This window comes from Oncorhynchus clarkii, chromosome 13 (assembly GCF_045791955.1).
Source record: "Oncorhynchus clarkii lewisi isolate Uvic-CL-2024 chromosome 13, UVic_Ocla_1.0, whole genome shotgun sequence".
In the NCBI taxonomy this organism is placed as follows: Eukaryota; Metazoa; Chordata; class Actinopteri; order Salmoniformes; family Salmonidae; genus Oncorhynchus; species Oncorhynchus clarkii.
The window spans coordinates 22,835,269-22,861,232 of record NC_092159.1 but is presented as its reverse complement, the minus strand read 5'-3'; the positions used below and the strand labels follow the sequence as shown (position 1 = coordinate 22,861,232).

Sequence of the window (25,964 nt, the reverse complement as noted above, 5' to 3'; positions counted from 1 at the left end):
CTATATAAGGTCCCACAGTTGACAGTGCATGTCAGAGCAAAAACCAAGCCATGAGGTCGAAGGAATTGTCCATAAAGCTCAGACAGAATGGCATGAGGCACAGATCTGGGGTAGGGTACCTAAAAATGTCTGGAACCACCAAAACCCTTCCTAGAGCTGGACACCCGGCCAAACTGAGCAATCGAGGGAGAAAGGCCTTAGTCAGGGAGGTGACCCAGAAACCGATAGTCACTGACAGAGCTCCAGAGTTCCTCTGTGGAGATGGGAGAACCTTCCAGAAGGACAACCATCCCTGCAGCACTCCACCAATCACGCCTTTATGATAGTGGCCAGCCACTCCTCAGTAAAAGGCACATGACAGCCCGCTTGAAGTTTGCCAAAAGCCACCTAAAGGACTGACCATGAGAAACAAGATTCTCTGGTGTGATGAAACCAAGATTGAACTCTTTGGCCTGAATACCAAGCATCAAGTCTGGAGGAAACCTGGCGCCATCCCTACGGTGAAGCATGATGGTGGCAACATCATGCTGTGGGGATGTTTTTCAACAGCAGGGATTAGTCAGGATTGAGGGATTATATAATTTTTTAAAGTACAGAGATCCTTGATGAAAATCTGCTCCAGAGTGCTGAGGACCTCATACTGAGGTGAAGGTTCACCTTCCAACAGGACAACGACCCTAAGCACACAGCCAAGACAATGCAGGAGTGGCTTCATGACAAGTCTCTGAATGTCCTTGAGTGGTCCAGCCAGAGCCCTGACTTGAACCCAATCGAACATCTCTGGAGAGACCTTAAAATAGCTGTGCAGTAACACCTCCCCATCCAACCTGACAGAGCCTGAGAGGATCTGCAGAGAAGAATGGGAGAAACTCCCCAAATACAGGTGTGCCGAGCTTTTAGCGTCATACCCAAGAAGACTTGAGGCTGTAATCACTGCCAAAGGTGCTTCAACAAAGTACTGAGTAAAAGGTCTGAATACTTATATAAATGTCTTGTTTTTTTTTATGTATAAATTAAATAAATGCCACAAAAAAGTTTAAAGCTTAATCCAGTTTAAAGCAGTTTAATCCATTTCAGAATAAGGCTGTAATGTAACAAAATATGGGAAAAGTTAAGGGGTCTGAATACTTTATAAATGCACTGTACACACACACACACACAGAGTTCCCCAATACACACACAACCACTCCCGCAGCGAGACCAAGGTATGCGTGTGTATAATGCGCGTTGAATTCCGAATGGCAAGCCAGCTAAACCTTTTGAATGGAAGAAGCGTTTCACAATCTCCTCTCTGTGATCCCAGCCTGCGAATAGGCAGCTGGAGCTAAATGAATTAATGATTAGTGTTTTGGTTTGGTCAGGATCCCACTCCCCCTCCCTACCATCCCTGCATCCCCTTTATTCCACTGTTTTCTTCTTACCGGCCGTGGCATCTCAAGTGAATTTACAACACGCAGTTCAATTATTCATGGAGGAGATTGAACGCACTTCAGATTATATGGAATACAGCAGAAAGAGAAAGAGGGCGAGCGAGAGAAGGACAGGGAGGGATGATGAGATGCAGAGAGAGGGGGAAGAGAGGGGGAGAAGAGGGCGAGCAATACAAAGGGGGAGGATGTAGGGAAAAGAGAAGTGGGAGAGGAAGGGATGGCGAAGGACGAAAGTGTTCCAATGCAGTCAAGAGAGACAGAAAAAGACAGACAGATTGTGAGAGGAGACTCATCCTTCACTGTGCAGCAGGAATACCTGCAACACAACTTATCTCCTCTCACCATCCACCCATTCAGGCTCCCTCTGCCCTGCTCCCTCGAACTCTTCTATCTACTCTACGTTTTAGAACACCTACTTATTCAAGGGGTTTTCTTTGTTTACTATTTTGTAGAATAATAGTGAAGACATCCAAACTATAAAATAACACACATGGAATCATGTAGTAACCAAAAAAGTGTTCAACAAATTAAAATATATTTTATATTTGAGATTTTTCAAATAGCCACCCTTTGCCTTGATAACAGCTTTGCACACTCTTGGCATTCTCTAAACCAGGAATGCTTTTCCAACAGTCTTGTTGGAAAGAAGGAGTTCCTGCATGATGAGCACTTGTTGGCTGCTTTTCCTTCACTCTGTGGTCCAACTCATCCCAAACTATCTCAATTGGGTTGAGGTCGGGTGATTGTGGTGCAGCACTCATCACTCTCCTTCTTGGTAAAATAGCCCTTACACAGCCTGGAGGTGTGTTGGGTCAACAAACGATACGCCATCCCATTGGGCTTAGTGGGACTATCGCGTCAGAATGCTGTGGTTGCTATGCTGGTTAAGTGTGCCTTGAATTCTAAGTAAATCACTGACAGTGTCACCAGCAAAGCACGCTCACACCGTCACACCTCCTCCTCCATGCTTTACGGTGGGAAATACACATGCAGAGATCATCCGTTCACCCACACCGCGTCTCACAAAGACACGGCGGTTGGAACCATAAATATCCCATTTGGACTCCAGACTAAAGGACAAATGTCCACCGGTCTAATGTCCATTGCTCATGTTTCTTGGCACATGCAAGTATCTTCTTCTTATTGGTGTCCATTAGTAGTGGTTTCTTTGCAGCAATTCGACCATGGAGGCCTGATTCTCCTCTGAACAGTTGATGTTGAGACAACACAACTGATTGGCTCAAACGCAATTAAGAAGGAAAGAAGTTCCACAAATTAACTTTTAACAAGGCACACCTGTTAATTGAAATGCATTCCAGGTGACTACCTCATGAACCTGGTTGAGAGAATGCCAAGAGTGTGCAAAGCTGTTATCAAGGCAAAGGGTGGCTGTTTGAAGAATCTCAAGTTTATTTTTTGATTAACACTTTTTTTCCGCTCACCTGATTCCATAAGTGTTATTTCATAATTTTGATGTCTTCATTATTATTCAACAATGTAGAAAAAGTACAAATAAAGAAAAACCCTTGAATGAGTGGGTGTTCTGAAATGTTTGACCGGTGGTGTATATGTCCAACTCTTACCAGGCTAAGATAGCAGGGGTCACGGACCGATAGAGGGATGTAGAGATGGAAAGACGGAGGAGAGAGACGAGGCCCAGTGGCCCATCAATAACACTTAAAGCTGTCAGCGTGTGATAGGCGGTAGAGCAAGGGGGGCGGGCAAGGAAGAGAGAGAGAGAGAGGGACAGAGGGAGAGATAGCAACAGAGGTCTAGAGCGAAAGGGCAAGGGAGAGGGATAGAGTAGTGTTTGCTCCTCAGCTGTTAAAAAGTCTTGGTGTAATTGGCCACTGGGTTCTCTTTGGGTCACTATGGGCTAAAGCGCTTAGCTCCAGCCAGCTGGAACTGTTGTCAAATCAAATTGTATTTGTTGCGTCCACGTGTTTAGCTGATGTTATTGTGGGTGTAGCGAAATGCTTGTGTTTCTAGCTCCAACAATGCAGTAATATCTAACAAGTAATGTCAAACAATTACACACAATACAGACATCTAAAGGAATGGAATTAAGAATATATAAATATTTGGGCGAGCAATGTCAGAGCGGCATAAACTAAGATACAGTAGAATAGGATAGAGTATACAGTATATACATATGAGAAGAGTAATGCAAAATTTGTAAACATTATTAAAGTGACCAGTGATTCCTAGTCTATATAGGGCAGCAGCCTCTAATTTGCTAGTGATGGCTATTTAACAGTCTGATGGCCTTGAAATGGAAGCTGTTTTTCAGTCTCTCGTTCCCAGCTTTGATGCACTTGTACTGACCTCGCCTTCTGGATGATATATTGCAATATAGGCCATGTGATTGAATGGAATTTAATGTGCCATAACGGAACTGTCTTTTGGGCCTCCCGAGTGGCGCAGTGGTCTAAGGCACTTCATCGCAGTGCTAGCTGTGCCACTAGAGATTCTGGGTTCGAGTCCAGGCTCTGTCCCATCGCGCACTAGCGACTCATGTGGCGGGCCCGGCACAGTGCACACTGACACGGTCGCCAGGTGTACAGTGACACATTGGTGCGGCTTGCTTCCGGGTCAAGAAGCGGTGTGGCTGGGTTGTGTTTCGGAGGACGCATGGCTCTCGGACCTTCGCCTCTCCCGAGTCCATACGGGAGTCGCCGCGATGAGACAACACTAACTATCAATTGGATACCATGAAATTGGGGTGAAAAAGGGCTAAACATTTTTTACATAATAAAATAATAAAACTGTCTTTCAATAAAAATAAAAGTGACATTTTGAACAAATCTTATTCAACAACAAATATCAGCTGGCGGAAAGCAAAATGGCTCCACTTTACACCTCAGTGCACATCTCCCCCACCTGCACAGCAACAGGATGGATGGGGGAGTGATGGAGAACGAGTTGGAGGAGGGGGATGGAAAGGTGGATGGTAGTTGGGAGGGGCGGGGATAGATGAAAGAGGAATATTGAAATAGGATGAGGGCGGTAGAGGAAGGAGACAGGTGGATAGACTGGGAGGGAGGTAGTTCCGGAAGACTATTAAAGATGCATGACGGTACCAAGGCAGGGAGTCCCTCTCCATCCCTGTTTCTGCTACAGCATAAAGCTCTGCAGCAGAGTGCACGAAGAGGGTGGCCCTAGTTCTCACACACACACACACACACACACACACACACACACACACACACAGGGACAGACTTGATCCCACCAAGGGCCTTTTTTTTAAAACCGGGAAATAGGGGGAGTGGTGTGGAAGGATGGGGAGACCTCTCTCTCCTCTCTCTAACAGACATGCAACCTTCAGTCAGGGGCTTGGTGTCTGAGTGCTCTGTTATGTGCAGTCTGCTTCCTGCTAAATATTTCAGAACTTACTGTATGGAGTCAGCAGTATGATGCTCACCTCATTATCATCTGCTGCGTGGAAATGACTGTGTTTGTGTGTCCGTGCGCTTTCCTTTTGGGCGGATGGCGTCTGATTGTCGCGCATTTGTCTGTTGGTATATCTGTTCTCAGTCAATGCACACTTCCGTGTGTGCTTGTTGTCTCCTTGCTCTGTCTGTGTATGTGTTTCTGTGCACGTGTATACCCCCCCTGATTAGTTCTGTGAATTAGTGTACGCCAATTTTTTTAATATATTTTTTTACATACCCCAGTGTGGTGATAAATTTAAATCCTTCCATGATTGTAATGCAAATTTATGAGATTACGATATGCTAATATGTTAATATGCTAATTATCGAAAAGCAGAAGGTTTAGGCAGTAATGTGGTATTTACCATAAGGTGTGTTTACCCGTATCACAATATCCCAAATGATTTGTGTAACAATATTGTTCCACCATCGTTGATCCATCGCCATGCATTATAGAGGAGTTAAAACATCCTTGCTGCGTTGGTGAGCGTGACATTCCCCATTTCATCATTAAGAAGTGACCGAGAAGATGTAATCGTACGAGACACTGACATGCACAGTGTTCATACGCCAGCACACACACACACACACACACACACACACACACACACACACACACACACGTGTCCCTATTAACCCAGACAGGTCTGAGCAGAGCTGTAGGTTTCGTAGTGCTATTTTATGAGTGTGTATCTAAAACGCAACGAAGACTCACGTGGACGTCACACTGAGATGTTAGCTAGCTTGCAGGTCCTACATTTAGTTTCCTTTCTCTGGAGTCTCCTCATTATAACAAGCTACAATTAGAGAGGAAGGCTCTTCTGCCCATAGCTCTGTTGCACCCTGAGCTGAGATGTGTAATCATACAACACGCTGAATCTCACGCACACACACACCTAACTTTTCATGCCTCTGTTCATTTCAATTGAACGTTTTGGAGTGTTGAATTTGCACATCATCGAGGGGGGAAAATCTGGAGAAAATGCTGGTCTGTCTGTCTGGTTGCGGTTCAGTGTGTCTGTTTACCAGCTAGCCCTTAGGAAAACATGACCAGCCTTCCATCGTCTGCACTCTGGCCTGAGAGGCGTTAATAAATCAAAAATAAGCCTAGGTTTACCAAGCCTTGCATCAGATGTTGAGGAGTTGATTATGAGGAGAATTGAGCTATTTTCACCTCACTTTTTCCAGATTGTGTGAGTGCAGTGTGAGTGCCGTGTGAGTGCCGTGTGAGTGCCGTGTGAGTGCCGTGTGAGTGCTGTGTGTGTGTCGCACATTCCCTTTTCTCCCTATAGCCTAAGGAGATGTGAGGACAGCCTGATCAACTGGGCATGTGTCCCTGGTCTACTGCGCTGTATGTAAGTGTTTAGGTTGACACTGAAGAAGACCTTTCACTTCCTTTCTGCACACTAATTCTAGCCAGCTTTAAAAACAAGTGTTTTTAGCACTTAAAGCAGTTATTTCCCTGTTCTCTAACGGATGTAATGGTACTAGGAGTGGCAGGTAAATCTCAATCTCCTGTGTGCAATGAAAAGTCCCACTCTTCAGCACGCGGTACCATCCATCTACCGTGAGGCTAGCTATCATAAGGATAGACGGACAAAGTGCTTAAAATTGTATTGCATTCTATCATATGCATCAGCTATGTCATCAGTACAAAATCTCCAGATCCTTGCCTGAAACTCGGCCGCACGTCACGTGTTGTTAGTCATTAGAAGATTTAGGCTGCGCCAGAATTGTAGAATTATGGCAGAACTCACACATTTGAAGCTCGAAAGTACAAGCGCTTCAGTCATAAGTCTGAAGTATTTATAAGCCCGGGGAGTCCGTGGTCAAACAGCCCTGGGTGAGGAGGGGAAGGGAGCACTCCGAGGTCGTCAAATGAAAAATGGAGCTCACCTCCACAAGCTGCCTAGAGGCAGACTGACATCAAACCAGGTCTGGATGGAACTTTACACCCATACCAGGAGTAGACACACACATACGCACGCACATACACTCAGGCACAAACGTACACACACACCTGTCCATTCCACACACACGCTCTCTCACACCTTTGTATTCATGGCATTGTACAGGTGGGTCTAGCTCCCCAGAATGATAATATCACATTATCCAGTATCTGCTCCAGAGGCTGTTTGTTCAGAATACACTATGCTATCGGACACCTCCGCCACCCTGAACTCCAAAAGCTCTCTTCCACATCTCATTACCGGGTGATAGCAGAAGTTTAAAGGAGTGAGAGGATCCAATGCCCTAAAGGTTTTTACTCCCTCTCTCTGACCTGCACATCCCTCTGGCCTATTATCTGTCTCTTCTCTTTTCTGCTGGTTCTCTTCTTGTTCTTTTATCTGGTCCTCTTGCTCGGTGTTACCATCTCTGTTTTTTTGTTTTTTTGTTCCTTCTCTCTTGTTCTGTCATCTTGTTCTGTGTCTACTGTTATTTCTCTTTCCCTTTACCTCTCTTTTTCACTCTTTGACTTTATTTACATTTGAGTCAGTTAGCAGCGCTCTTATCCAGAGTGACTTACATTTTAGGGGGGGGGGGGGGGGGGTCTAGTGTGCGAGTTCAGTATTACATATTGTCTCTATTATGCCCTGGTGTTCTCTGTTTGTCTGGACCTTTTTTTATTTGATTTTTGAATAAGAACGAATATTTTATTCCGACGGGGATAGCATGGAATCGGTGTGTCCGTCTGTGCAGCTAATCTGTTTGACCTGTGTCTCTGTATAGCCTGTCCCTCTATTAGCCTCATCTCCAATCCAAGTCTTTTTGTCCTCTTCCAGGTGGCAGCCATTAACCCCAACCACCCCCTGGCCCAGATGCCTCTCCCCCCCTCCATGAAGAACTGTATCCAGCTGGCCGCCTGCGAGGCCTCAGAGCTACTGCCCATGAACCCTGACCTCCCCGCTGACCTCTTCACCTCTTGCCTCACCACGCCCATCAAGATCGCCCTGCGCTGGTAAGAGCCACAGTGGACGAGCCAATAGATGGATCACTCCATCTTAAAACTCCTTATTCTCAGACACCCTGTCTAAGCGGCGTACTTTCCTTGTTCAATGATATTATTATGCCAAATAAAGTATTTAGATATATTTTCCACAAGTATGGTCATTAGTAGACATCCCTGCTCTCTAAAGCATTGATGCGTCATTAGTTTTGAACATATTTGAACATACTGTACTTCGGGGGAGTATATTGGTATGGCCTTCATTTGACATACTAATATAATTGGATATCATTCCATATTCCGTTGTATTTTCTGCCTCTAGTGCTGTCTCTGTGTGGTACAGCTGATTTAGTATGTAGATCACACTGAGGGGAGTCTTGCTTACCAACCACAGGTGATTTCATCACCTCTAAAGATCCCCTGTCACTTTACCTTGCATGCCCACACACACACGGCCGTCTGTATGATGTGTCATTTATGTAATGATTGAGTGACGATTAGGGTCGTAGGGCACAACAATATAGTTGTGGGTTGATGTCTGGCAGAGAGGTGGTTCAACTGGTACGCTAGCACAGGAATCCTCTTGGGAAAGGGTCACGATTAGTTTGTCTAAAGGGGAGAAAATGGACATTGAATTAAGATGTCACCCATGTTCAACTTCATGGCGTGTTTTTTTGCTCTTATTTTTGCCTAATGAACATGACTCTGGCATTGCGGTGTTCTCTGTAGTGTGTTTTCTCCTCTGTTGCTCATGAGTAGAGACCTCAGAATTCTCTGTCTATCCAATCATCAGTGTATTTTTTTTGCGTGTGTGGGTGTGTGTGTCATTGCCGAGATGGCAGTAACTAAGTTCATGAAATTAGTTTGGTATTCACAATGGGATTAGGCCACGGGCCCAAATCTATCCAATCTGTGCATATTAAACGGGATGCTCCATAAGCCTGGAACATCTCTCTCCTCACTTTCACTGTCTGTCTATTCAATTCAAAGGGTTTTATTGGCATGGGAAACATGTTTACGTTGCCAAAGCCCATGAAATAGCTCATAAACAAAAGTGAAATATACAATACATGAACAGGAAACATTGCACTCACACAAGTTCCAAAGGAATAGACACATTTCAAATGTCATATTGTGGCTGTATACAGTGTTGTAACGATGTGCAAATAGTTAAAGGGAAAATAAATCAACATAAATATGGGTTGTATTTACAATAGGGTTTGTTCTTCACTTGTTGCCCTTTTCTTGTGGCAACAGGTCACAAATCTCGCTGCTGTGATGGCACACCGTGGAATTTAACCCAATATATATGGGAGTTATATTGGACTTGTTTTTGAATTCTTTGTGGGTCTGTGTAATCCGAGGGAAATATGTGTCAAGTGTGATCAAACATTTGGATGTGAAGGGGTAAGGAAGTGCAGCTCAGTTTTCTCACCTCATTTTGTGGGCAGTGTGCACAAAACCTGTCTTCTCTTGAGAGCCAGGTCTGCCTACGGCGGCCTCTCTCAATAGCAAGGCTATGAGCACTGAGTCTGTACGTAGTCAAAGCTTTTCTTAATGTTGGGTCAGTCAGTGGTCAAGTATTCTGCCACTGTGTGCTCTGTTTAGGGCCAAATAGCATTCTAGTTTGCTCTTTCCAACGTGTCGTATAATTATCTTTTTGTTTTCTCATGATTTGGTTGCGTCTAATTGTGTTGCTGCCTGGGGCTCTGTTTGTGTTTGTGAACAGAGCCCCAGGACCAGCTGCTTAGGGGACTCTTCTCCAGGTTCAGCTCTCTGTAGGTGATGGCTTTGTTATGGAAGGTTTGGGAATCGCTTCCTTTTAGGTGGTTGTCGAATTTCTTGATATTATGCAGTTCATTTGGCTTTGATGCCTCATGATTGAGTATTGCTCTGTTCTAGTAGACTGTGGTTTTGCTGTGATCTGATAGGGGTGTCAGTGGGCTGACTGTGAACTCTCTGAGAGACTCTGGCTTGAGGTCAGTGATGAAGTAATCTACAGTACTACTGCCAAGGGATGATCTGTAGGTGAACCTACCGTAAGAGTCCCCTCGACGCCTACCATTGACTATGTACTGACTCAAAGTGAGACAGCTGCAGGAGTTGTGATCTGTTTTTGTTGGTTGTTTTGTTCTAGTTGTGTCTAGGGGGGCATATTTGGGAGGGAATGTCACCTCCAGGTAGGTGTTTGCCCATTGTGTGTCAAGAGTGTCAGGTTCTTGTCCGGTTCTGGTATTTATCTACCAAGGGAATTCTCTTCGATTATAATCACAGCCGTATATATATTCCCCCCCAAGCAGACACATCGATGGCCCTGAACGAACTTTATTTGACTCTATGTAAACTGGAAACCACATATCCTGAGGCTGCATTCATTGTAGCTGGGGATTTTAACAAGGCTAATCTGAAAACAAGACTCCCTAAATTCTATCAGCATATCGATTGCGCAACCAGGGCTGGTAAAACCCTGGATCAATGTTATTCTTTTTTTTTTTAACTCTGTTTATTAAGTTCTGAACATACACACACACAGACAAGACAAAGCAATATAAATAATATACTCAACTAGAAAAAATAATACAAATAAAATAAAAAATACAAATAAAAATACAAATAAAAAAAATAGCTTTAAAGATACCATACTTTAGACAAGTTAAACACACCGGGCAGAAGGCTACAGAGGTTAAAGGGCAATCTATAGTACAGGGACAGGGCTAACATCTCACCATTGTTCCTGTAAACAGTCAAGGGATAAGGGTGGAGAAATGCAACCACTCACAGAGAGTCATGGCCACAGACCGACCATCCACTGGACAAAAAAAAAGTTTACAATGCTTTAAAATAAAAAATGATTATTCATGTAGGCGTGAACAAAATGTAAAAATAACTGGGAAAAACAAGCTCACACTTCAGTCTCTGCCTGGGCAAGATGAACAAGGCATCTGCGGACCACAATCAATAAGCACATGGATCTTAATGCCCCCCCCCAGCAAAAAACACAGAGAGAAACTCCAACCCTTAAGTCACAGACTTATTTTAGTATTAATTGGAATGCCATCAGAGGATGGACTGTTTAAAGTAAGACCGGAATGGAGCCCAAGCCTCATCAAACAGTTTGGGGGGATCAATGTTATTCTAACTTCCGCGACGCATATAAAGCCCTCCCCCGCCCTCCTTTCGGAAAAGCTGACCACGACTCCATTTTGTTGCTTCCAGCCGACAGACAGAAATTAAAACAAGAAGCTCCCGCGCTCAGGTCTGTTCAACGCTGGTCCGACCAATCTGATTCCAGGCACAGTCCTGGGAAATGCTTGCGTTCACCCACCTGTATGGTGGCAGGGTGAACTTATTTTTCTGGTAGCAGGGTGGCAATAACCACTTGTGTGTTGGGGAAAGTGGAAAATGCTTTTTCAATCACTCCCTTGAGTGCTGTGGCCACCCTTTCCTGCCTCGCTTTCAGGTCGTTTGTGCCTGTGTGTATTATGATGTGGCTGGGGACCCTAGTCGGTCCTCTGACAGCTGCTCCAGGGTACCCCGAGTGTTCGGACACCAGAGTTTAGCCACTTTGGTGTTTTGGACAAAGTTTCCTCTCTACAATGCATTTCCCATTTGAGTCAATGAGGAGCGCAATCTCTGGGCTCTGTGCGTCCTCAGTGGGGTTATTGTCAGGAGAGCTATCTGGTGGGGGCTGGTACCAAGGAGGGGGAGTCTGCTGTGTTGGTGGATCCTGCCTTGTCTGTCCTGCTGTGGCGTTAAGGCTGTGGTTGAGGTCTGAAGTGGGCTGTTCAGTTGGCTTCTCTGGGAGGATGGCTAGCTCTCTCTCTCATGAGTGGTTGATTGTCACAACTCTGCTTTCTCACCTCCTCCTGCAGTGCTGTGAGCTGTGCCATGTGTTCCTCGCTCTCCTCCTCCAAGTTCTCTCACCTCAGACCGGAGTGCAGCCAGCTTTCTCGCACAGCAGTCCATCTCCACCTTCAGCCCTCTGGGTACTGTGTGTGTGAGTGGGGGGGTTGTGCTGGCCTGTTTTGTGTGTCTGTGCTGTCTGGAGAGTGTGGACTAGCTCTCTGAGCTCCACCATGTCTCTCTCAAGCTCAGTGAATGTATCCCTCTCAGTGATGGAGGAGCAGTGCAGTTGTGGGACCTGGGTGTGTTTAGTGCTGGGGGGGTGACTATCCTCGTCTGCAGGACAGTTTGAAGAGGTGTGATCAGACTCGCTCGAGGTGGGGGAGTCGTCACCGAGAGAAATCTTCTCCTGCTGTGCTCTCGCTGTGATTCTGTGAAAGTCCTTTTGGAAATGTATGACTCTGCCCTGCAACACCGCTGTTCCATTTCCTACAGGTTGACAGAGGGTGTCTCAGGGTCCTCGTTTTCCACTATTCTGATTTTAACCACCCTCTGCCAATACCCTCTTAAAAGAGGGGTAGTATGCTCTTATAGGTGTGTGCCATGCCCAGGGATGGTCCCTGTGGAAGATTAGGTTGCTTACTTTCCCATTTTTTTTAGCAGTCAGGAAATAGTGTCTCTGGATTGTCCATGAGAAGCTTTTCTTTGCACTTTCTTTCCGTGCCTTGTCATTTTTAATATCCAAGGGGTACTGGACTGTGGTGACCTCTGCACAGAGGGAAGCCATGCTGCAGGGGGGGAAAGAGGCCTCTGCATTTGGGTGGGGGAGGGACACTGCTGGATGAAAGCTCTCTAGGAGTGGCAACATGTATGCCAGGCCCTTTCATGTTAGGTTGAATGTCTGGTATACCATACAACTTCAATTAATAGCCCATGCGTTTATTGGCTTCCATCACTGAACACAACCAGCGCCTCCCCTCACCTTGCAGTCTCGCCCTCGTCTGATCCACCCAGCAGTCTCGCCCTCGTCTGATCCACCTAGCAGTCTCGCCCTCGTCTGATCCACCTAGCAGTCTCGCCCTCGTCTGATCCACCTAGCAGTCTCGCCCTCGTCTGATCCGCCTAGCAGTCTCGCCCTCGTCTGATCCACCTAGCAGTCTCGCCCTTGTCTGATCCGCCTAGCAGTCTCGCCCTCGTCTGATCCGCCTAGCAGTCTTGCCCTCGTCTGATCCGCCTAGCAGTCTTGCCCTTCATTGAAGGAGGGAATTATTTTATAAAGACTTAAGAAGTATTTGACTTTAACTGTAATGTTGCAGGGTGGCCAACCATCCTCCCAGGAGAGCTACTGAGTGTGCATGTTCTTGGTCCAGCCCTGCTCAAACATAACCAATTTGTTTAAAAAAATCAGCTGCTCAACAGGACCTTGGTAGGCTGACTCTGGTGTGTTTGTGCAGGGCTGGATCAAAAGCATGCCACGCAGTAGGTCCCCAGTTGGAGGGTTGACGGCCCACATGCGTTTTGTACTGTGGCCTACTAGTGCAGTATTGTACTTTGTGGTGGGTTAAGTGCCTTGCTCAAGGCCACAACGGCTGGAGACACTTTATAATACATGGGCTCAGAGAGCAGCAGCCTTCCATTGTTAATACCAGTGATACTGTAATAGTGAATATAATTTTGTGAAGTGGTTCCTTGCATCAAACAGCACCATTTTCAGTCACCTTTTTGGCCCGTGGTGTTATTGGGGGGGGCACAAGTGATTTGAGCTTTCTGCCCAACTTGTCCGAAATATAAATTCTCATGTGAAATTGGAGTTCCTCGATCCAAAATGGCTGTCGCAATGTCCGATTGATAGAATAAATTGTTCTTCTGGTAGTTGCTGTTCTCCATTTGACTCCTTAGAAATGACAAGGTCATGCCAGTTTGTGAAGCATTTCAGAGTAGACAATGTATTTGCAAAGCACTGTTTGCCAGATTCTAACATCATAAATGCTTTAGCAGGTTGTGAGCCCTTTGTAAATATCATTGACTGATGACGCTGAGATATGTTGGGTGAGGAGGACGGGCAAACTTCAAGATGTACTCATAGGACATTTAAAAAGCAATTATTTTTTGTCAATAACACACTGGATTTCGATATTCTATTATTACTGAAGGTCAACATATAAGACTTACGCTGGGTCCCAAATGGCACCATAATCCCTATATAGTGGAGTACTTCAGACCAGAGACTTTTGGGGGCCCTATTTTGACCTTCAGTTTAATGAGGTCTCTGTAGTGTCATTAATATGAATGACTTTAAAAACAGCAATTTCTGGATTTTGTTGGATTAACAATCAGGAATAGATTGGTCTCCGATGGTCTCAGGTGTGCACACCCACGTACAGACACGCGCCACTCATGGTTTTTCAGTCAAAGGATGAAGTGTAGGCTAATGGCTACTAAAAATGGCAGTTTCTGAGGAAAGTGAAAGACTGGAGTAGACATTTCCTCTTCTGTATCAACTCTTTTCATGCTCAAAGGATCCGTTATAGTGGGATGCATTGGTGTACAATAGTACGTTTTATAGGCATGGAATTCCCAGTGTCAACATTAAACTGGTCTGGTAAAAATAAAGTTTAGTGATGAAGTAATTTAATTGTAGATAATATTTATATAGCCAAGTCTAATTGCTTAAGGATTTGATAGTCTTAGAGTAAACGTCATTGGATTGGTCATAACAGATGTTTTCCAATTCTAGAAATATCTATTATCAGCCCTTGAGGCTGCAGTGAAATCTGCCTCTCGCTCACTCTCACCCGGTCTCCCCTCCATGCTGAAAGAGGCATGCTTCTCTCCTTAGCTAATTGCATTCAGCCCGGAGTGGAAAAAAACCCAGACGAAGGCTCACCAAGACGTCAAGGCCTCTGCTTCCAAACCTGCAGAAATATTACACAGAGGAAAGTGAACGAAAGAGGGAAGGGGGATGAGAGGGAGAGAGCGAATGAACATAGGGAAAGGGAGAGATGGCTTCCTTGCTTACCAGAGCAAGAAAATCATTACTCATTTCCCTGTTAATGGAGGGGGGGAGAGAAGAGTCTAAAAGGGGGGATAAAAACAAAGGGAAAGGTATGAGGCAGGAAAGAAGAGAGGAAAGGCGGGAAGGGGAGAGGAAAGTAGTGGAGACGAGAGAAGCGGACAAGAAGGAAGGATGAGAAGGTTCTGAGGAGGAAGGAAAAGAGGGGAGAAGAGAGCAGGGTTAAATAAGGAAAGGGGAAAGGAGGATTGTTATGCTTGATGGAGTCCGCATGCTTATCCACAGCCGCTGGAAGTCGGGGTGCTGAGGGTGCTGCAGCGCCCTTTTGATCAATGAAAAAAACAAGAATAAAATGTCTTAGTGCACTAAGCCTCATATTGCTGTATGAGCGGAGAGCGGGAAAAAAGATACTTGTCAGCAGAACGGGGAGAGAAATCTTCCCATAACCATTTGCTTATCAGAAGGTTGGGAGCATCATATGGCCTCGTGTGACTGTAGCTGAGTAGCTGCATCTTCCTGCTGAATCTTTAAAGAACACTCCTGTTCTGCTGCTCCTTCTGACCACACTCCTCATGCCAACCCTGCCACCTGGGCATCATGTGTGTTTTCACTAAGGAAGGTCTGACATACTCACACAAGCAAGCACAAACTCAAGCAAGTGCACACACACAGAGGCAGGCACAGAAACGTGCACATATGCACACAAACGTGCACATATATACAGGCATGCACGTTTATGTGTGCGTGCATGAGCAGGGTTTAACGTGAAGAAATATGCTTTCTCTCTACATTCAGCTATTTATAGGCAATATTTGGTTATTATAATATACAACAAACAGGCTCATTGTGTTCAGGACAACCCAGGGTAAAACTCTGTCTGTGTGCGGCCTGCCTGCGCGCAGATCTCTCACACCTAAAAAACGAAGTAGTTTAAAATGTGTTAAATAACATGACTTGCCAACACCATTTAGTAGAAAGAAAACACATCTTCCACTAGGAATCGATTCCTAAGATTCAGTATTTTTTAAATGACTAGACTGATTAGTTGCCACACTTCCTGGAACGCAAACACTGCCTTTCATAGCGAGCTAGCGAGGGACGGAGAGAGAGGGGAGGGGCACAGTATAGACAGGTTGGCCTCCAGGCAGACAGTCAGAACCGTGCACTAGGCCCATCTATCAGCAATCAAAAGCTGCTGTATTTCTGCAATTTCTTAGCTTGCAATGTCTTGCAACTTCAGTAAAGTAGAGCATATCATCAATGAATAGGCTAGGATATTCTACATGCAATAGACTGAATACTGAACACACATTAGTCTCACATCATTAGTCAAAGAGAAAGAGCGGGTGAGCCAGCAATTTATTGAAAATAAATACAGAACTATAATTTACGTAAGTATTCACACCAGAGTCAATACTTTGTAGAAGCACCTTTTAGCGCGCGGTTACAGCTTTCTTTTGGGTAAGTCTCTAAGAGCTTTGCACACCTGGATTGTACATCATTTGCCAATCTTTTTACAAAAAATGTAAATATTTTATTTTTTACAAATACTTCAACCGCTTTCAAGTTTATTCTTTATCATTGCTTGACATCCATTTTCAAGTCTTGCCGTAGATTTTCAAGCCGATTTAAGTCAAATCTGTAAATAAGCCACTCAGGAAGATTCAACGTTGTCTAACACCTGTGCAGATTTTGCCTTGCGTTTTAGGTTTTGTTCTGCTTAAAGGTACATTTGTCTCCCAGCGTCTGTTGGAAAGCAGACAGAACCAGGTTTTCATCTAGGATTTTGCATGTGCTTATTAGTATTTTGTTTCTTTTTATCCTAAAAAACTCCCTAGTCCATGCCGATGACAAGCATACCTATAACATTATGCAGCCACCACCATGCTTGAAAATATGAAGAGTGGTACTCAGTGATGTGTTTTTGTTTTTGCCTCAAACGCAACATTTGTATTCAGGATGAAAAGTTAATTTCTTTGACACATGTTTTTGCAATTTTAGTGCCTTATTGCATGCAAACAGGATGCATGTTCCAAACAGGATGCATGTTTTGGAATATTTTTATTCTATACAGGCTACCTCCTTTTCACTCTGTCTTTTAGGTTAGTATTATGGAGTAACTACAATGTTGTTGAACCGTCCTCAGTTTTCTTCTATCACAACCATTCAACTGTAACTGTCTTAAAGTCACCACTGGCCTCATGGTGAAATCCCTGAGTTGTTTCCTTCCTCTCCGGCAACTGAGTTAGGAAGCACGCCTGTGTCTTTGTAGTGACTGGGTGTGTTGATACACCATCCAAAGTGTAACTAATAACTTCACCATGCTCAAAGGGATATTCAGTCTGCTTTTTTAAATGTTGACCCATCTACCAATAGGTGCCCTTCTATGCGATACTTTGGAAGACCTCCCAGGACTCTATGGTTGAATCTGTATTTAAATTCCCTGCTCGACTGAGGGACCTTACAGATAATCAAATGTATGTGTGGGGTACAGAGATTAAGTTGTCATTAAAAAAAGAATCTGTCCATGCAACTTTTTATGTGACTTATTAAGCAAATCTTTACTCCAGGGCTTATTTAGGCTTGCCATAACAAAGGGGTTAAATACTTTCAAATACTTTGACATTTCAGCTCTTCGTTTATTCATTTGTAAAAATGTCTAAAAACATAATTCCACTTTGGCGTTATGGGGTGTTGTGTTTAGGCCAGTTGTGTTGAGGCCAGTTAATGCATTTTAAATTCAGGCTGTACCAACAAAAAAAGTCAAGGGGCGTGAATACTTTCAGAAGGCACTGTACCTTAAAGTAGGGAGCTGCATTGATCTCTGTCGGATCCAGCAAGTCCTCCGGGTATCCCGCGTGTCTCAGCAGAGAGAATTGCGGCGAGGTTTGCATTTTTCATGCTGCTAGCCGGAGCATGGGGTCAGACAGACGACTTTGGGATGAAACTATTTTGGTTGTCCAGCAGATTATTTGGAAATGGTTGTCTTTCTCCTTTGTGTGGCTTAGTCTACCCGTTGTATTAAAAACACAATTTCTTAGCATTTTTCACACACTCGTAGCGTCAACTTTAGTAGCCTGCCTCTCCTAGTTGGGCGTGAGAGTTCAAGTGCACCTACGTGTGGTCTCATTGGCGGGGAATCACATGGCTGTTACTTAAAATTAAATTAACTTAAATATGATTAGACTGGAGTTTACTACAGTGTCTGTAAATAAATATTGATCATGGAAATAAGTGGAAGGTGCTCAACCAACGTGAGCAGAGGTGCAATCAAAGATTTCTATCATCAATGAAAAGGAACAAGGCGCACATATGTTAGGCTATGTTGGTGACCGAGTGTTGATTACCCATTTGTTTGTTTGTCTACAAATCATCCTACTAAAAGGTACACTATATACACAAAATTATGTGGACGACCACTTTAAATTTGGGTGTGTAAAATCGAGCACACAGCCATGCAATCTCCATAGGATAAACATTGGCAGTAGAATGGCCTTACTGAAGGGCTCAGTGAATTTCAGCATGGCACAGTTATAGGATGCCACCTTTCCAACAAGTCAATTTGTCAAATTTCTGCCCTGGTTAACGGCAAGTGCTGTTATTGTGCAACAATAGTGGTAGGCCACACAAGCTTCCAGAATGGGACCATTTTGTGCTGGACCGTGTAAAAATCTGTCCTCGGTTGCACACTCACTACTGAGTTCCAAACTGCCTCTGGAGGGGGAGGGGGGGGGTGTACCTTAGAATACTTTGGAACTTCCTCAGACTGCCGAGAAAACCCTGAGCTAAAATGCACTGCCGTTTTGAATGCAACTCCGCATTTTATCAATTCTATTGCTGTTGCCACCAACCGATCGACTAGTCGTTCTTCAAGGAATTCCTAGTCGATCACAAAACATTTCTGTAGAAAAGCCAACGATTAACCCTTGCCACAGAGTTTCGAAACCCAGAGGCGCAACATTGTGAGACTTCCGGGAACGCTCGCGAAACAGACCAAGTAGGGTAAGTCAACGATTCTTCATGATGTTCATTTTCTAGATCTCGAAAGGCACAATCTAGATTCGAGCCAATGTCTTAAGTTGTTGAACATGTTATTTCTACAACCTCGTGAAAGTGACAAACTGACAGGTTTCCGTTTTCGTCAAAAACAACTTTAAATCGAATGAGTGCTTTTGATTTGACAGCCTGCCCATGCGCAGTTCAGCACATGACGACCGTTAGACCCGATGAGGTGTTTCTGTGCTTCGCTAGCCAACGTCACCATGACATTGGAGAAGCAGTTCCCGCTAAATGCATTTGATTGATTGAACATGCGAGTTTACTTCCCCACTGTGAAGTCACCACAGAGAAGAACAGCTACATTTACATTATACTGTGTGTTACACCCTCCCATGTTTCCTTCTTCCCCCCTGTTGACTAAGGAGATGTGAGGACAGAGAGAATGAGTCGTTCGTTTACTGACGCATTTTCATTCAGAATTGATCAGTGTGGTGCCTTTTTGAAGGTGTACTGTCACTCACAACATCCTAGATAATGAAAAGAAGCGACTTGAGTTGACAGGAAAGGCTAAGTTTTCAGGAGGGAAGCGAAGGTCGCGCTCATGCATGCACGAAAGCGTGCACACGCGTGTACTTTTCTTTTTCTGTTATGCGTGTTTGCATGAGTGTGAGAACTTAGCTTCCTTAGCGAAAACACACACCATCCCCAGATGGTATGAGATTGAGGCAGTCACCTGTCAAGGAGTTGGCAGCAGAACAGAAGTAGTGTTTAAAGATTCAGCAGGAAGATGGTGCTTCTCAGCTCCTCACAGTCACGAGGGCACGACTGGCTCCTAACCATCCGATAAGCACGTTGAGTCCCTCAAGAATCGCTATCCTCATTTCCTTTCCTTATTTACCCCCCCCCCCCCCTTCTTTCCAACCTCCTCAGATCTTTCTCACCCATATTTCCTCTCCCTTCCTCATTTTTCCACTCCTTTCCTCTCTCCTTCCTCCTTTCCTCCCTCATACCTTTCCCTTTCTTTTCATCCCCTCTTGTTCCATCCTTTCCTGTCTCCTCACCATCTCTGCTCTTCTCCTTTCCCCCTCCATTACCATAGCCACTCTCTATCTGAACATCGGGGAAATCCCTTGAAGCCAGTGCTCTATCAGTAATGATTTTCTGCTCTGGTGAGCAAGGAATCTCTCTCCCTCTCTATATTCACACTAACTATCTCATCCCCATCTTTCATTCTCTTCCCTTTGTACGTTTTATGCAGGTTTGGAAGCCGAGGTAAGCCTGTCTTAGTGAGCTTTCTCGTCTGTTTTTCTCACTGCGGCGCTGAATGCAATTAGCTAAGGAGAGAAGCACATGTCTCTTTCAGCATGGAAGGTAGAGAGGCAGATTTCACTGCAGTCTCGAGACAGGGCTGATAATGGATATTTCTGGTATTGGAAATCATTCTTTGTTATGACCCATCCAATAGCTTTACTCTAAGACTATCAAATCCTTAAGCAATTTGGTACTTGGCTATATAAATATTATCTACATTTTTTATTTTACCAGACCAAGTGAGCTAATTGGGAACAAAGGATTAGGTGGCCATGATGATATAAGATGTTGGGTTTGAAATTTAGCCAAGACACAATATACTTGCAAAAAATACCAAGAGCTGTATGGTGATGGCTGAGACCTCAGTTTATTGTCACAACCAAGGTTGCTACTTTTTTGGTATGACATGCCTATTAATGTCCTTCCCCAGTGGTATTATTGTACGCCAATGCATCCCACTATAATGGATCCTGAGAGCATGAAAAGATAGTTGACAAAGAAAAGGAAATGATTTCTCCAGTCTTTCACTTTTTTATCAGAAACTGCCATTTCAAATCAAATCAAGGTTTATTTGTCACGTGTTCCGAATACAACAATGAAATTCTTACTTACAGGCTCTAACCAACAGTACAAAATAAGTATTAGGTGAACAATAGGTAAGTAAAGTAATAAAAACAACAGTAAAAAAGACAGTGAAAAATAACAGCAGCAAGGTACCCATTAGCCTATACGTCATCCTTAGAAAAAAAACATATGCGAGCGACAAATGCCTGTCTGTACGGCATGTGTGCCCGTGTGAGACCTTTCCCGAGTTCTTGCCAATACTTGTCAATTTGTACTAGAAATGCTAAGACGCATACCGTGAACTTCAATTAATATCCTGGCCGTTTGTTTGCTTAAAACACTGAACAAGACGGGCGCTTTTTAGAGAGATTATTATTTTTGTGCAAGGAGTCTATTTCCTTAATGCACACAGCTTTTGCTCATTTGCATAGTTGTTTAATTCCGGCATTTACTTCCAACAATTTAATCAATTTCAACATTTCCCGTACTAATGCATTTTCATTTACACACGGTCACATTTCTTATGCCTCTAAAATAAAAAAAATAAATCAACTTTTCCTTGACAGAAGAATTATTATATATTTTTTCCGTTCTTACCTTCTCCACTAGAGGGCAGGTCAGAGCAATTTCTTATTCCCAAAATGTCCAAAAAACTATTTTTGATTTGTCATAATGGGATAGTGTGTAGATTTTTATTTTTTCCCCTGATCAATTTAATCCATTTTTAAATAAGGCTGTAATGTAACCAAATGTGGAAAAAGTCAAGGGGTCTGAATACTTTCTGAATGCACTGTATAATAGAAGAAGTCCCTGGAGAGGACTTGTGTTCTGAAAGATGAGACGTTGAGGACGATAATAAATACAGTTTTGATGTCATTAGGGGTGTGATCTTTTAAACATTAAAACCTTTAAATGAAATTGGGATCCTTATATATAATTTTAAACTCAGCAAAAAAAGAAACATCCTCTCTGTCAACTGCGTTTATTTTCAGCAAACTTAATGTGTAAATATTTGTATGAACATAAGATTCAACAACTGAGAAATAAACTGAACAAGTTCCACAGACATGCGACTAACATACATTTAATGAGTCCCTGAACAAAGGGGGGGGGGGTCAAAATCAAATAACAGTCCGTATCTGGTGTGGCCACCAGCTGCATTAAGTACTGCAGTGCATCTCTGCTCATGGAGTGCACCAGATTTGCCAGTTCTTGCTGTGAGATGTTACCCCACTCTCCCACCAAGGCACCTGCAAGTTCCCAGACATTTCTGGGGGGGATTGGCCCTAGCCCTCACCCTCCGACGCAACAGGTCACAGACCTGCTCATTGGAATTGAGATCCGTGCTCTTCGCTGGCCATGGCAGAACACTGACATTCCTGTCTTGCAGGAAATCACACACAGAACGAGCAGTATGGCTGGTGGCATTGTCATGCTGGAGGGTCATGTCAGGATGAGCCTGCAGGAAGCGTACCACATGAGGGAGGAGGATGTCTTTCCTGTTATGCACAGTGTTGAGATTACCTGCAATGACAACAAGCTCAGTCCGATGATGCTCGGACCCTCCACCTTCAAATCGATCCCGCTTCCAGAGTACAGGTCTCGGTGTAACGCTCATTCCTTCGACGATGACTGCTAATCCAACCATCACCCCTGGTGAGACAAAACCGTGACTCGTCAGTGAAGAGCACTTTCTGCCAGTCCTGTCTGGTCCAGCGACGGTGGGTTTGTGCCCATAGGCGACGTTGTTGCCGGTGATGTCTGCCTTACAGCAGGCCTACAAGCCCTCAGTCCAGCCTCTCTCAGCCTATTGCAGACAGTCTGAGCACTGATGGAGGGATTGTGTGTTCCTGGTGTAACTCTGGCAGTTGTTGTTGCCATCCTGTGCCTGTCCCACAGGTGTGATGTTCGGATGTTCCGATCCTGTGCAGGTGTTACACGTGGTCTGCCACTGCGAGGATGACCAGCTCTCCGTCTTGTCTCCCTGTATCGCTGTCTTAGGTGTTTCACAGTACTGACATCGCAATTCATTGCCCTGGCCACATCTGCAGTCCTCATGCCTCCTTGCAGCATGCCTAAGGCACGTTCACGCAGGAGAGCAGGGACCCTGGGCATCTTTCTTTTGGTGTTTTTCAGAGTCAGTAGAAAGGCCTCTTTAGTCTACTAAGTTTTCATAACTGTGACCTTAATTACCTACCTTCTGTAAGCTGTTAGTGTCTTAACGACCGTTCCACAGGTGCATGTTCATTAAATGTTTATGGTTCATTGAACAAGCATGGGAAACCGTGTTCAAACCCTTTACAATGAAGATCTGTGAAGTTTAGATTTTTACGAATTATCTTTGAAAGACGGGGTCCTGAAAAAGTGACTTTTATTTATTTTTTGCTGAGTTTATATGGGTCAAAGACTTAAGTTTTTCACAGTAGCAAAAATATAAAACAATTCCAATTCCCTTCAATACTTTTTTATGTTCATTGGCATGTCACCTATGCAATTATATTAGTTATATTCAAGAATAAAGCCAATTCATTTTTATTTGGATTCATATGAATGTACCCTAGTAAAATGTCATTCAGCATAACACTAAGTATTAAAAAAATTTTTTTTTTTTTCCATAATCACAAGGTTATATATCCATACATAGACTGGCAGAAATATAACTACCCAGAAAAAAGTACATTATTTTATTTTTAATACAACATTTGATGCGTCACGGGTACAAAAAACGTCCTGCCTTACACTGGGAAAAAAATCTAAAATGTAGGAAAATATCTTTTACTTCATCCTTTTGAGATTTGTTTTTGTCTCTGAGTCAACAAAAAAAGGTATTGTATTTTAATATATAATACTGGTGTTGTACTGAATGACGACAATTTTGTTATCCTTAATGACATCACTACGGCCCACAAATTTTTATTAAATGTGATTCCTTAAGCAATAACAGTAATGATCCTATTATTAGTAGCAGCAATAGTATTTTTATTTGAGCAATTTAAGGTATTAAGATGTTTCAAATGTGCAGGCTAGCTGAACTTAGATCTCTTCCATACTAGAGAGAGAGAGAAATGACCCATATGCCACACACTTAAAGAACATGGGGTTTTACTATGCAGCATAGGTTAACTGACAATCAGCATTGAACATTTCCAACAAAGCATTTAATTAAAAAACATTCCATTAACATTGTGCAAAAAACTACAGTTTTGCTTGAAGTCATCACGAAACACCTGGATATCTTTCTCAAAGTAATATCATGACATCACATCGTTTTTACTTTTGCAGGCGCTTGCAGCGCTTTGATACCGTTTTCACTTTTTCTGGAGTGGAGGAAGCAAGTGGTTGCTCCAGTGTTTGAGATTGAGGCTCAAGGGATTGTTCGAGTTCTGGAGTCAATGACTCAGGTGGTTGCTCCAGCTCTGGAGGTGCAGGTTCATGTTGTACTTGCACAGTTGATACTGTAGTGAAGTTCATCACCACATTCATTTATTAGATTTTGTTTCACAGCAGTGCCTCTGATTTAATCAACTTTTTCCCCAATATTTTTCAGCATCAGATTGTGTCATCGTATGGATCGGTGGATGATCATGAGTGACATGCTTCTTTGATAGCTAAAAAATGAAAATGTAATAGTTTTGACACAGAATAGGATAAGCATCCATTAAATGTTATTAGTAGTCTATTAATAGTAGGCTATACAATGGCACTTAATCAAAGTTTAAAAGTTAAATCAACTCCCTCTCCCTTTCTCTCTAACATGTTTTTTTACTATTTCAAATCAATTCAAATCAAATTTCATAATTCACAGGTGCCGAATACAACAGGTGTACAGTGAAACGCTTACTTACGAGCCCCTAACCAACAATGCAGTTTTAAAAAAACTGATAAGAATAAGAGAAATGTAACAAGTAATTAAAGAGCAACAGTAAAAAAGAACAATATATATGCCGGTACAGAGTCAATGTGCGGGGGCACTGGTTAGTTGAGGTAGTGTGTACAGTTAATTAAAGTGACTTTGCATAGATGACAACGGAGGGGAGGGGGCAATGCAAATAGTCTGGGTAGCCGTTTGACTCGGTGTTCAGGAGTCTTATGGCTTGGGGGTAGAAGCTGTTTAGAAACCTCTTGGACCGCTTGCCGTGCTGTAGCAGAGAGAACAGTCTATGACTAGGGTGGCTGGAGTCTTTGACCATTTTTAGGGCCTTCCTCTGACACCGCCTTGTATAGAAGTCCTGGATAGCAGGAAGCTTGGCCCCAGTGATGCACTGGGTCGTATGCACTACCCTCTGTAGTGCCTTGCGGTCGGAGGCCTAGCAGTTGGTGTGCTTGGACCATGTTAGTTTGTTGTTGATGTGAACACCAAGGAACTTGATTCTCTCAAGCTGCTCCACTGCAGCTCCGTCGACGAGAATGGGAGCGTGCTCGGTCCTCCTTTTCCTGTAGTCCACAATCGTCTCTTTTTGTCTTGATCATGTTGTGGGAGAGGTTGTTCTGGCACCACACGGCCAGGTCTCTGAAGACCTCCCTATAGGCTGTCTCGTGGTTGTCGGTGATCAGGCCTACCACTGTTGTGTCATCGGCAAATGTAATGATGGTGTTGGAGTCGTGCCTGGCTGTGCAGTCACAAGTGAACAGGGAGTAATCACTTTACTATAATTTGAGCCTGCGGCAAACACTTTCCGTTGCATTAAGTGGCATTATTACACAATTATTACATGATAGTTAATGTTGTAATTATGCATTGTTACACTGTAACTGGTACATTTCTATTCAATACAGGTACACAAATGCAGTTTCAAGATACCTACACAAAATAGCTACATAAAATGCCCATCAAACTACTTCATTTCAAACGTGTTCGGTCTCGATTTTTCATAAAGTGCCCCAGCTATTAACTAATATAATTAATAATCAATTTGTAATCCATAATTGTGTATAATATTATATTAACTAATATAATCCTAAAGTTATACCTTAACTGCAGTGCAATAAAACATTAACTACAGTGTAATAGTACATTTTAAGGTTAAGTGTTATCCACCCAGCTTTATATCCTATTATATCCTATTCTGTTGCTGACAGTAGCATGAAACCATGAAAACAATCCCTTGCTTTTCTTCTGGCTAGTCTTTCCTTCCTAGCAACTGGATCTGTGTTAATCTTTTGTCTGTGCCGTGCAGCCCTCTCCTTATTAGACAACTGCATCTACAGTATAAAGAAAATGTGCCTTGAAATACCTTAAAATACTATAAAATAGTTTCAAATGATCATACTCAGTATTCATACAAGTAAATATGAATTGCATGATTAAATTTGATAAACTAGTGAAAACATGGGATAACAAAGCTACTGTCCTTCAGCATAATGGATAACATAGTGGTATATCATGAAACTTTTGTTGTGCTGATACTGAAGGACGGATTTCATAC

At 43.4% G+C, this 25,964-nt stretch overlaps 1 protein-coding gene across 7 annotated transcripts in view; it reads left to right on the top strand.

Annotated features, from left to right (window-relative positions):
* The window catches only part of LOC139424649 (regulatory-associated protein of mTOR), a 208,718-nt gene that overhangs the window by 72,786 nt on the left and 109,968 nt on the right, over positions 1-25,964 (top strand). For all 7 annotated transcript variants that reach the window (XM_071176690.1, XM_071176689.1, XM_071176687.1 and 4 more), the window contains exon 7: positions 7,645-7,820. In XM_071176690.1, the coding sequence (XP_071032791.1) occupies positions 7,645-7,820 (176 nt within the window). The remainder of the gene's footprint in view (positions 1-7,644; positions 7,821-25,964) is intronic.